Raw genomic sequence first — 12,825 nt, 5'->3', positions numbered from 1 at the left:
TGTATCGATTGCAATTTTGTTGGACTAACCCTTTTTTCTTAAGGAATAAACTTGATTCCTTTCAGTATGTGTCTGCTCAGAGTGATCTCTTTTCTTTTCAGCCATAACACAAAGACAACATCATGGCTGGATCCACGACTTGCGAAAAAGGCTAAACCTCCTGAAGAGTGCAAAGAAAATGGTAGGTTATTAAGTTTTCATTGCTGCTCAGAAAGGATTTGTCTTTGTGTGTGTGTGTCTCTCTGAATTCTTGAAAAAGGAAGGCATTTTACGGACCGATGAAAGGTGTTTAATTGCTGCTTTGGTTATAAGCCATAAGTGATACAGTATTCTCAGTGTGCCATGTGTTTCTGCTTTTTATTCCCACTTTCTAATGATATCCAAATCTGAGGATCGCAAGTGTGTTTTATGTCTGTTTTGTTTTTTGACTCCTTGACTGACCCCTCTCCCCTGTCTCCCACTGAGAACTTTGGTCTGCAGAACAGAATCTCTTTTAAGATTCTGAGCTTTCAGTCTACAAGAAATGCAGTTCATAAGGGAAACCAACAGCACCATGAGAAATGAATATTATTTGATTTGATTTTAAATCCACAGTGCTGTGCTACTTAGTATTTAAACAAAACAGTGTCTGATAGAACTGTGGGTGGGGAAGCGAATCGTTACTATTACAGTTCCAGGCCAGATATTTGGTGTTGCGATGAAAATAGTTTAACAAATAAAAACAAAAATAAGATTGGAGACATTTAAAAGAAATATATTCGTTATGAAAAACAGATAAAAGTGTATTTTGGTTAAAAAATATATCAACTGCAAGATACAGCTCTCATCAAACTGTATATCTTTATGTACACTCTGTATCCTTTTCAGATTTTCTCTAGTAAAGTTTCTGTCATTAAAACAATTTAATAAAAATTATGTTAATAAATGCATTCTAATGAATCTTTTTCCTAGATGGTATATTTAAATTGTCCTATATTTCAGTGTTGGTTCAGCTCACCAAGTATCATAAGGTGGGAAGGGAGTGATTTATTATAAATTATTATTTTTATGTAGTTTGAGCCATAGAAAAAGATACAAGGTATTTTACACCTGCATTATCTATGCATTAGTTTAAAACTTATTTTGTGAATATGTGTTTAATGTATTAACATAAAATACTAGCTGTTTTCATACACCTCATTTGATTTATGTGAAACTACCATTATACCTAATATTGGTTAATGTAAACATTATCAGTTGAAGGGTATAATTTTATGCCATTTTGTGCTGGTAAAAGACAGAGAATCATTGATGAATATTTGGGTGTATAAAATGTAAGGTCAGTGGTATGGTACAAAATGTTCTCTTATTTTATATAAATCTGTGCAGTTTTTAAGTACCCATTCATTCCAAGAATCTCTCCCCATTTCAGCAGTAATCCTGACTTCCTCATCTGACATGAAAATTATCACATCTGAATAATTTTATGATACATTTTTTCCAGCACTGATAATGCTAGTTCCCCATGTCTTAAGTGCTACAATGCATACAGTAGAATTATTACTGACACAAAACAAGGGGACTTAAGTTTCGCATTAGAAATGTGTCTCACACGTGATACTTGTATGACATATCATTATCCAGTGCTTAGTGGTGCATTGTCTTGAGTTTAAAAAACAAAACAAAGCTAGACAGTGATACATCAGACATTGTTGAAAACAAATATATATTGCTCCTTTTCCCAGCAGTTGCAATTCACTGAAACCGCAACAACTATTTAAATGTCAAAAACTGAAATAATTTCAGATTATTTATAGGATTATTTTGCAGCTATTTGACTAGGGTGTTACTGCATAGCACTCTAGGTCGCCTCTCGCTTTCAAGAGTTGCTCAGCTCATTAATGCAAAGTACTTGAAGTGAAGCATAAAAGATTTTAGGGAGAGATCTTATGCTCTTTTCCTCAAAGTAAAGCTCTGTGATGTAATATACACAATTTTTCTGTCGTTCTTTGGTTGCTCAAGATAGAAATTGCTTGGTTTCTTTAGTGTTGTGAGTCTCCACAGAGATACAGGCCCCTCAAAATGGCAGATGCTTGTGAGAAGTGTTACCAGCTTGCCATTAACATCTGACATTGGGGAGTTTAATTTAGCACACAAGGTTTTTTTTGATTTAATGACAAGTACTAACTTTATACTGGTTTCAGCTAAAGCTGCATAAATTTGTTTTATGCCAAAGAAATTATTTGCTCTTTACAGTTTATGATCTACTAAAATTCACTTCTAGGTGGAGATTCAGACTTCTAGAAAGTCAGTGGTGCTTAAATAGGAAATGTACTTTGTTTCCTATATTGTTGTTATTTTTAGGGTTCATGTTTCTGCAAGTTAGTTTAATTGTCACTCACGGTTTGTGCTTTATTTTATTGCAGTTAGAATTTGCATTGGCTAAGTGGGATGTATGTGGCTGGCCACACCATATAACCAGTTCTGTAAGCAATTCTCCAGGCCAGCCACTTCTGCCACTCTCAGCCCCTTCCTTCCTGTTCTTTTGCTGCTGAATCCCTCCACTCTCTCTGCCACCCTGGATTCCTTTCTATCCCTTTTCTACCTCAGGGTCTATCCACCCATAAAATATAATTGCTACTTTTTGGGCCACTGACTACTAGGGTTTCCAAGATCCACCAAGACAACCTTTCCTCTTCCTCCTCCCCTGTCACAGAAGCCATGGCTTCCTGCTCACTCTTCTCCTATAATCCCGCCTGCCACTCACTGCCCATCAGAGAGGCAGTTTGGAGACCTGACGTCTATTCTTCTCTGCCCGGACCTGCTGTGTGACCTTGGGCAAGTCACTTCACTTATCTGTGTCTCTGTTTCCCCTTGTCTATCATATCTATTTCGACGGTAAATTCTCTGAGGCAGGGACTGTCTGTTACTATGTGTATATACGCTGCCTTACAGAGTGGGGGCCTGATCTCTGTTGGGGGCCTTCAGGTGCTACCATAATACCACTAAATAAAGATGGTCAGGAATTTTCCATCACAGATCATTCCGACAGAAAAGGTAGTTTTTGCAGAATTTCAGTTTTCTAACAAAAATTTTCATTTTGCCAAAAAGATTGATTTTCTGTTGGGAAAAATGAAATAATATATTTCATTTGGCTCAGTCTGACGTGAATTGGAATACTTCCTTTCATTTTTAAAGAGGACCCAAAACACTTAGTTTTAATCAGTTCAAAAAAGCATTATACTGCATTTATTTATGTTGCGTTGAGAGTTGTAGTTCTGTCCCCCATTCCCTCCTGTTGACCAGACTCCCTGAATGACTATATCTGCCATAATAACAAATAATAATAATAATAATTAATAATTAATACTTCATAACCTCTTTTATAATGCTTTTCATCAGTACATCACAAAGCACTTTACAAAGGAGGTCATTTATTTCAGTATCATAATTTCCATTTTACAGATGGGAAAGCTAAGACACAGAGGGGGAAAAGTGACTTATATTTCCTCTATAGTGCATCATGGGAGTCATATGATTTTTAGCGCTTCATGGAAGAGAGAATCTGGCCATGGAGCCTTGAGCGAATGGGTGGGGGCAGAATGTTTTGACATTTCCAATCAAATTTTTTTGGAATGTTGGCATTTCGACATTTTTGGCCAGTTTCAGGATGAAAACCAATGTTGAAATGTCGGAATTTCTCATGGAAAGGAAATTCTGAATTTTGCTTAGCTCAGTAACAATTCTGCCCCGATTATTGGTCCCCATCAGTCAGTATCATAGAATCATAGAAATGTAAGGCTGTAAGGGACTTTGAGACATCAGCAAGTCCAGAGCCCTCCAGTGAGACAGGACCAAGTAAACCTAGACCATGCCTGACATGTATTTGTCAAACCTATTCTTAAAAACCTCTAATGATGGGATTTCACAACCTCCCTTGGAAGCCTACACCAGAACTTAACTACCCTTATAGTTAGAACACTTGTCCTAATATCTAAGCTAAAGCTCCCTTGCTGAAGATTAAGCCCCCTACTTCTTGTCCTACCTTCAGTGGACATGGAGAACAGTTGATCCCCATCCTCTTTATAAGAGCCCTCAACATATTTATAAGATTGGTCTCAGGTCCCTCAGTCTTCTTTTCTTAAGACTAAGCATGCCCAGTTTTTTTTTAACTTTTCCTCATGGGTTAGGTTTTCTAAACCTTTTCTCATTTTTGTTGCTCACCTCTGGACTCTCTCCAGTTTATTTACATCTTTCTTAAAATGTGGCATCCAGATTTGGACACAGTAGTCCAACTGAAGACTGAAGCAAAATAGGCATTAAACACCTCAGCCTTCTTGATGTCATCAGTTATTAGCTCTCCTTCCCCGCTAAGTTGAAGACGTACACTTTCCTTTATCTTTCTCTTGCTCCCAATGTATTTAAAGAATCTCTTCTTTTATGTCCCTGGCTAGGTATGATACATTTTGCACTTGGCCTTTTTTTGTCCCTAATAGTCCTCCTCAGCAATTTGTCCATGTTTCCATTTTTTTTAGGATTCCTTTTTGATTTGCAAGTCATTAAAGAGCTCTTGATGCACCCGAATTGGCCTCTTACTATTCTTCCGATCTTTCCTTCTCATCAGGGTAGTTTGCAGTTGTGCCTTTTTAATATTGTCTCCTTGAGAAACTGCCACCTCTCCTGAACTCCTTTGTCCCCTACATTTTCTTCCCATGGGACCTTACCTACCAAGTCTCTGAGTTTGTTAAAGTCTGCTTTTTTTTAGTCTATTGCCTTATTCTTTTGCTCCCACTCCTTTCTTTCCTTACATTTATGCAATCTGTCATTTCATGATAACTTTCACCCAAATTGTCTTCCACAATGTAGCTAGTTCCTCCCTGTTGGTCACAATCAAGTCTAAAATGGTTGTCTCCTGGTTACTTCCTCCACCTTCTGAAACAAGAAGTTGTCCCCAATACATTCCAAGAACTTACTGGAAATTTTGTGCTTTGCCAGAGTATTTTTCAACAAATGTCTGTGAAATTGAAGTCCCCAGTTACTACCAGGCCTTGTGTTTTGGATATTTCTATTTGTTCTAGAAATGCCTTCTCCACCTCTTCTTTCTGATTTGGTAGTCGAAAATAAACCCCCTCCCCCACCTACTGTGACATCACCTCTCTTTTCCCACTTTTATTCAGAGATTTACAACTGGTCTGCCTCTTACCTCCTTCTGGACCTTAGAACAAGTGTCTATATTCTTGATGTATAATGCCCTACCTCGTCCCTTTTTCCCTTCCTGAACAAGCTTCCAATATTCCAGTCATGAGATTTATCCCACCAAGTCTCTGTGATACCAATTAAGGCATATTTTAGCTTATGTATTAATTCTTCCAGTTCTTCCTGTTTGTTCCCCATACTCTTGCATTTATGTATGGACATGTCAGATGTTGAGCAGATTCCCCCAGTGATTTCCTTCTGGTTGCTCCTATTGTAGTTGTCCATCCCCCAACATCTAGACTTCTATTAAGGTTACCTTTTTTTTATGTTGACCTGTAGACTTTTGTCACCTGCTCCCTTTGAATCTAGTTTATAGCCCTCGTTATTAGGTTGTTGAGTTGGTGCATGGTGCTACTCTTCCCTTCTTCATCAGTTGGACCCCATCTCTTCCCAGAAGTCCTCCTTCCTGGAACAGCATCCCAAAGTCAAGGAAGGTGAAGCCCTCCCATCTATACCATCTGTGCAGCTATACATACATTCATCATCCTGTTGGGCCACCACTACCACATACTCCTCCTCCCAAAATAATGAAAAGCAGTAATGTTATTAATATAGACTTGTTTTTAAAACAATACAAATTCAACAGTATGGTCCTTTCCAATGAACAGCTCTGAACGGCCATTCTAGAAATTCCAAGATACCAGCTTACTTTTTCTATAGGCTATCTGGAGCCCCGGACTTATCAGTATGCTGGGAAAACAATAACCCCTCAGATTATTAAATAGGCTCAGTCCTTCTTACTTTCTTCCCACCTTTGTGCAACCTATTTCCTGGAAGGTCATTACTTCCATGGAACACAAGGTCATCCCATGTTCACCATATGCTCAGTTTTGGAAATTTTACATTGTGTGGTAGTGGGAAGATTTAAGATAAAGTTCTAAAATCACTGGATATTTTGTAGTCTCAATCTCTGAATGCATTCTTCTTACTGATATCTTTGAACATCCTCATTGCACGGAGACTGTTGTTTTCGTATCACTTCACCAGTGTCATAATGTCATAAATATAAAGGGAAGGGTAACCACCTTTCTGTATACAGTGCTATAAAATCCCTCCTGGCCAGAGGCAAAACCCTTTCACCTGTAAAGGGTTAAGAAGCTAAGGTAGCCCAGCTGGCACCTGATCCAAACTGGCCAATGAGGGGACAAGATTCTTACAAATCTGGAGCGGGGGAACAAAGGGTTTGGTCTGTCTGTGTGATGCTTTTGCCAGGAACAGATCAGGAATGTAAGCCTTACAACTTCTGTAAGCCTTACAACTTCTGTAATCTACCTAGAAAATGCGTTAGATTTTCTTTTGTTTAATGGCTTGTAAAATAAGCTGTGCTGGAGGGAATGTATAATCCTGTTTTTGTGTCTTTTTGTAACTTAAGGTTTTGCCTTGAGGGATTCTCTATGTTTTGAATCTGATTACCCTGTATTTACCAACCTGATTTTACAGAGGTGATCGTTTTAACTTTTCTTTAAATAAAATTCTTCTTTTAAGAACCTGATTGATTTGTCCTTGTTCTTAAGATCCAAGGGTTTGGGTCTGTGTTCACCTGTACCAGTTGGTGAGGATATTATTATCAAGCCTTCCCCAGGAAAGGGGATGTAGGGCTTGGGGGGATATTTTGGAGGAAAACGTCTCCAAGTGGTCTCTTTACCTGTTCTTTGTTTAAACCACTTGGTGGCGGCAGCATATTGTTCAAGGACAAGGCAAAGTTTGTACCTTGGGGAAGTTTTAACCTAAGATGGAAAGAGTAAACTTAGGGGGTCTTTCATGTGGGTCCCCACATCTGTACCCTAGAGTTCAGAGCGGGAAAGGAACCTTGACACATACAAATACGCCTTCATGTATCTGTCCCAAGCTGCTGTTTTACTCTTTAAACGCCCCTTCTTAAATGCTCCCACATAGCTAAAAATTAGAGGTAACTAAAGCTCAGTTAGCTACTGGCTAGTGGCCCCTTTATTGATCTCCAGGCAAGAGTTACCACCTTTCTTACTCATTTCTTGTTCCAACAAGAGTTACTAATCAACTGCCAAGTGATGAAGGGGAAGGGGCAGCCATTTTATTACATGCCATGTTGAATTTTATTGTTCTTTAAAACACTATTGTGAATGTAAACAAGCAAACATTTACTTAAACATCACAAGAATTCCTTGAAAAGGATATAATTTATGTTTAATAAATGCATTCAGCTAACAGATGCTGTCTGCACATGAAGAAATATGGTCTTTTAACAGGCCAGCCCACTAAATAGGTATGGATCTTATCACATACAGTCAGTGAGTTTTGAATTATATGATGAGTTAACGGTACCAAACCAATAGATAAATTGGTTTATTTTTCCATTTTAACTTCAGTTGGTTGATATATTCAGTTGCATAAGATATATACAAAGAGATCCTGGCGACTTGGCAAGTGATATTACAGCATTTTAAATCATATTCAGTTTTTCTGCACATACTTTAAAGAACTTATACTAAAATTAGCTTTCAATTTAGCTGCTTTTTTCTTCATATGGTTCACTAGCTGGTACTTAATTTTTTCTTTTAAGAAAAAAGATGATGAAAAACAAAGAAAAATAAAATGTAAACGATTAAACAAATGAATCCACCAATGGAAAACCATAACTTTCATAATTCCAATTTGTTTGTTTGGGTGGGTGGCTTTTTTTAATCTCAGAATTTTTGTTGAAGATTGCTTTATTTAAAAATAAGCAACTGAATAGCCCTCTACTCTTGTAGTTAAAGGTGATTTGAATATGTAGTTGGTAGCAGATGGTCTGAAATCTGCAATACCTAACTTGCTGTTCTAATGCATCTGGAACACCTACAAAATATTATTTATAACAAAAATTAAATGTGACAGAGTTAATTTCATTTCTGAGTAGGTATTTCCTACATATAACCACACTCCTGTTTTTCCCCTCTGCTTTGCCCAGTACCAGAATGTTTGAGTAGCTCTGTCAGAAATCACAAGTTGGAATTCACTCTGATCATGCATAGACCTATGCACATGCTTAACTTTACACAATGTGTCCAATGTAGTAAAGTTAAGCATGTGTTTAAATCTGTTCAGGATTGGGGCTTAGGAAAAGACTAAATCACAAACACATTAAGAGAAAATATCCTGTCTTTATTTACTTCTTTCTTTAAATTCTGTAAAAAGAAATACATTTCCATCATTATGTCCTCTGCTGTTTTTCAAAAGGGCTTTTGGACCAAAAGGTATGAAATATTGGCTTTCTGATTTCCTTGAGCTATTAAATGCATGTTCCCACTGGACACAAGTAGTGAGCGTTCTTATATGCTTCTGTAATATACTGGCATTGTTTATGGTTACCAGTGCCCCCTCGTGGAGGACATACACAGGATAAAATCCTGTCTACTAATTGATTCTCTTTTAACTCAAGTGATAGGAGCTTGTGTGTTTGGAACTCAGACTTTCAGCACCAGATGTCATGAAGCTTTTCTCTTCCACCAAAGTCTCTGAGTATCTGCCTGTGACCATTGTTTTGTATTTCAGTATAAGAAAATAAATAATATAAAACTCTTTTGACCAGTGTCTACTATGAATTACCAGTAAAAGTTTGGTAAATATTACCAAAAGTTCCAGCATCTACATCACATTAAAAATACGTTACTGGTGGGATTTTCAGAAACATGCAGTGTTGGCCTAACTCTGCTCCTGTTGAAGTCAATGGGAAACTGGACCGTAAATGCTTGCTAATATTGTCCCATATATATATAGTCTTCGTAGTTAACACAAGGATGTTATGTGATTGCACATGGGAGGGCAGATGGAATGCACAATGAGTAGGATGGGAAGTTACGCATGAGACATTTTCTCTATTAGGAGAAAAGTCCACACTTCAATAAATTTTTTAAAAAGTCTGAGAATCCCCACCATAGTGGCTGAGTGTGTGTGTGTTTTGGAGGGATTTGTTTGTTTAAACTTTGAATTATTCTTGATGAATTATACTGCCTGACACTGAAAATCCTGTTTATTCAATGGGACCACAAGCAGGCAGCACGTATAGAATTAGGTTCAGAGTGCAGTGAAGAGAGCCAGACAAAATGTGGGAAGTTTTGAGGCAAACTTTTCCATGCAGTTCTGCAAATACTTTTTCTAGTCAGACATCAAAGCCCCTCCTATTCCAGGCTGTGTCACTTCTGAACAGGGACTGCCCTTCATATACTTTTGCCTGGTGGCTTTGTGATATGAACTAATGACTAGGATTTAGAACAAGGTTGAGAGACCACCAGCTTCATTTTCACTTGTGATCTAGATCCAGGTATTTACAGACAATAAGCTTATTGCACCTGCTAAACACACATTTTTTGTTAATACTTTTCTTTTTACAGTTTACTAATCTGATTTTTAAAATAGTAGTTAACACCCTCAGTTTTGCAAGAGACTACCATTATGCAAGCTAGCATTCAGTGTAACAAGTCTGATCACAACGAATTTATTTGGGATTTAAGTAGATGTCAAATATGCTTCCATGGGCTTGTCATTTCAATTCAGTATTAATTAAGCAATGACAGGGTGTCTCTTGAAGAATAATGACCAGCTGAAAGAGTCAGCAACTGAATCTGGTCATTAATGAACTAAGAAAAACTCTGTACAAAATTTGTCATTACTATTAAAACATGAAAACTACAAACCCCCAGAGGATTTTGTTCCTAGTATTATCCCAAAGGAATAGAGGACATATTCTAGAGAATGGAAAAACCTGTATGTTAGCTTCTCTGATGGTTAGAATCCTCTAACATTCCACTGAGTTTATAATCATAGAATCATAGAATATCAGAGTTGGAAGAGACCTCAGGAGGTCATCTAGTCCAACCCTCTGCTCAAAGCAGGACCAACCCCAACTAAATCATCCCAGCCAGGGCTTTGTCAAGCTGGGCCTTAAAAACCTCTTAAGGATGGAGATTCCACCACCTCCATAGGTAACCCATTCCAGTGCTTCACCACCCTCCTAGTGAAAAATAGTGTTTCCTAATAGCCAATCTAGACCTCCACCACTGCAACTTGGGACCACTGCTCCTTGTTCTGTCATCTGCCACCACTGAGAACAGCCTGGCTCCATCCTCTTTGGAACCCCGCCTTCAGGTAGTTGAAAGCTGCTATCAAATCCCACCCTCATTCTTCTCTTCTGGGCCTGAGGCTTCTTTGTGTGCTCTGTGCTGTGTGTCTGTGTGTTCACCTCAGACCAGTCCCATTGACACAAACTACCAGGAACAAGGTTTTATTCTGTAAAGAACAAAGAACAGGGATTACAGTCCAGCAGCCTCCTCTCTGCTTGCCTGCTACATGCTCCCAGCTCAGTCAGTGCCGAGATCTCTTCCTGGGAGAGCAGAGGGTACATTGTACAACATAACGCCCCTTACAAACATGTTCTAACTCCCACAATAACTAAACCTCAAAACAAACAAGCCCATGTTCCCTTTTGTGTCATTTAAACTCCTCTGAGGGTGTTCTTTAAGCTCTTTTTGGTCCTACCTGTAAATAGGGTTGCCAACTTTCTAATCGCACAAAACTGAAAACCCTAGCCCTGCCCCTTCCCCAGGGCCCTGCCCCGTGTCATGTCCCTTCCCTGAGGCCCTGCCCCCCACTCACTACATTCCCTCTCCCTCGGTGGCTCACTCTCCCCAACCCTCACTCACTTGGGCTGGGGGTTGGGTTTGGGGTGCAGGAGGAGGTGAGGGTTCTAACTGGGGGTGCCGTCTCCAGGGTGGGGCCAAAAATGAGGGGGAGGGGTGGGGCCAAAAATGCGGGCTCCCTGGGATGGGGCAGGGAGTTGGGGTGCAGGAGGAGGTGAGGGCTCTGGCTGGGGGTGTGGGCTCTGGGGTGGGGTTGGGGATGAGGGGCTTGGGGTGCAGGAAGGGGCTCCAGGCTGCGGATTGGGGCCGAGGGACTCGGAGTGCGGGAAGGAGCTGTGGGTTGAGGCAGGGGATTGCGATGTGGTAGGGGTTGAGGGCTCTGGGCTGGGGGTGCTGGCTTTGGGGTGGGGCCAGGGATGAGGAGTTTGGGGTACAGGAGGGGGTTCTGGGTTTGGGCTGGGGCAGGGGTTTGGGGCATGGGCTTATCTCGCGTAGCTTCCAGTCAATGGCACAGTGGGGCTAAGGCAGGCTCCCTGCCTGTCCTGGCACCGTACTGCGATCCGGAAGCGACCAGCAAGTTTGGGTCCTAGGCAGCGGGGCCAGGAGGCTCTGCGCACTGCTCTCACCCTCAGGCACTGTCCCTCCCAGCTCCCATTGACCCAATTAAAAAATGCTAAGGTGGAGTGTGATTCAAAGAAGGTTGAGAACCCCTGGCATAGGTATTTACTGCAGGATCCAGAATGCTGAAGAACATTTCCAGGGGTGGGGTAACAAGCTATATGTTCAGAAGTAATAGTGGAGGCTTTGTAATAGAATCGGATAGCTGTAAGAGACTGAGAGCATGTGAACCTAGAGAGTATTGGTAAGACAGAGAGTATAAATAATAAAAGAATTGAGTTTGTGATTGGTTAAAGTCACATAGGAGAATAAAGGCACAGGAGAAAAAAGCATTGTTGGCATAAGAAGGTCTTGAAAATAAAGACAGTGGAAATGGGCTTGGGAAGCAAAGGGGTAGAGTCTTGGAATTAGAGTGAGAGCACCCAAAGGGCAATTCAGAAAGATCTAGCCCTTGGAGATGCACTCACACTCCAGGACTATGAATCTGAGATGCTTTCTTTTAAATGTGAGATTATCATATTTTTCATGTTAGAGGATGTAATTTAATGTTCCATTAAAATAACATTTTTAATTGCATTTTCTTTTTAAATTTTGTGGATGTTTTGTGTTTCATAGAATAGTAGTTTTTGGTGAGATAGTTTTTGTTTTTCAAAGGCTTTGGGAACTTTACAAACTTAAATTTCTTCTCGCGACATGTCTGCCCCTTTCTTCCCCTGTTGCCTCTTGCTTTGTCATACAGACTAGTAGTATTGTATCTGACAGCTAATATGCAGTTCTCCGCTCTTCATGTAGTTGCAGCAGACCCAGGATTTGTTTCTTCTGGGTCCACAGAATAAACCAAATTATGTTTGAATTACCAAGTACTATATTGCTATATTATCCATCATTTGCTTTTGTTGTACAGTTACAAATGACATTATTGTCCTTTGATATTGCCACATTTGTGAGTGTTTGCAGGATCAGAGCCTTAGATTTTGAGAAATAAAGAATTAATTTATGCTGCTCTCTAGCTAGTATAATTTTCATTTTAAACAGAACGGTAATGTGTTCATTCTGTTTGCTGGGATTTAAGCAGTATTATTTTTCCTTCTTATTTTTTTGCCAGTATCTAGACTTCTCTGTTAACACGAGGAAGTAGCTTTTTTCCCCAAGGATTTTGTACATTCTGGTATTTCTGTGAAAAATCAAGTCTTGCCCTAATTAGCAAGTTAACGATCTTGTTCCAATTGTTTAAGCTGTTATTGATTATGCAGATAATTTAAACAATGGCTCTTCAACTCTAGTACCAGATAAAACAATCTCAGTCTATAATAATGCTATTTGACTTGTTTGTTAAGGAACAAGTATAATCCACATACCCTAGTACAATGCAAAATAC

The 12,825-nt window shown here is 39.4% G+C and overlaps 1 protein-coding gene across 1 annotated transcript in view; it reads left to right on the top strand.

Moving 5' to 3' along the window:
• MAGI2 (membrane associated guanylate kinase, WW and PDZ domain containing 2) overlaps positions 1-12,825 on the top strand; it is a 1,194,001-nt gene that overhangs the window by 814,218 nt on the left and 366,958 nt on the right. The window contains exon 6 of the mRNA XM_077807869.1: positions 102-181. Coding sequence (XP_077663995.1) covers positions 102-181 — 80 coding nt within the window. The remainder of the gene's footprint in view (positions 1-101; positions 182-12,825) is intronic.

This window comes from Eretmochelys imbricata, chromosome 1 (assembly GCF_965152235.1).
Source record: "Eretmochelys imbricata isolate rEreImb1 chromosome 1, rEreImb1.hap1, whole genome shotgun sequence".
Taxonomy (NCBI): Eukaryota; Metazoa; Chordata; order Testudines; family Cheloniidae; genus Eretmochelys; species Eretmochelys imbricata.
The sequence above is the reverse complement of the archived record's forward strand: the minus strand, read 5'-3'. Positions and strand labels throughout refer to the sequence as shown.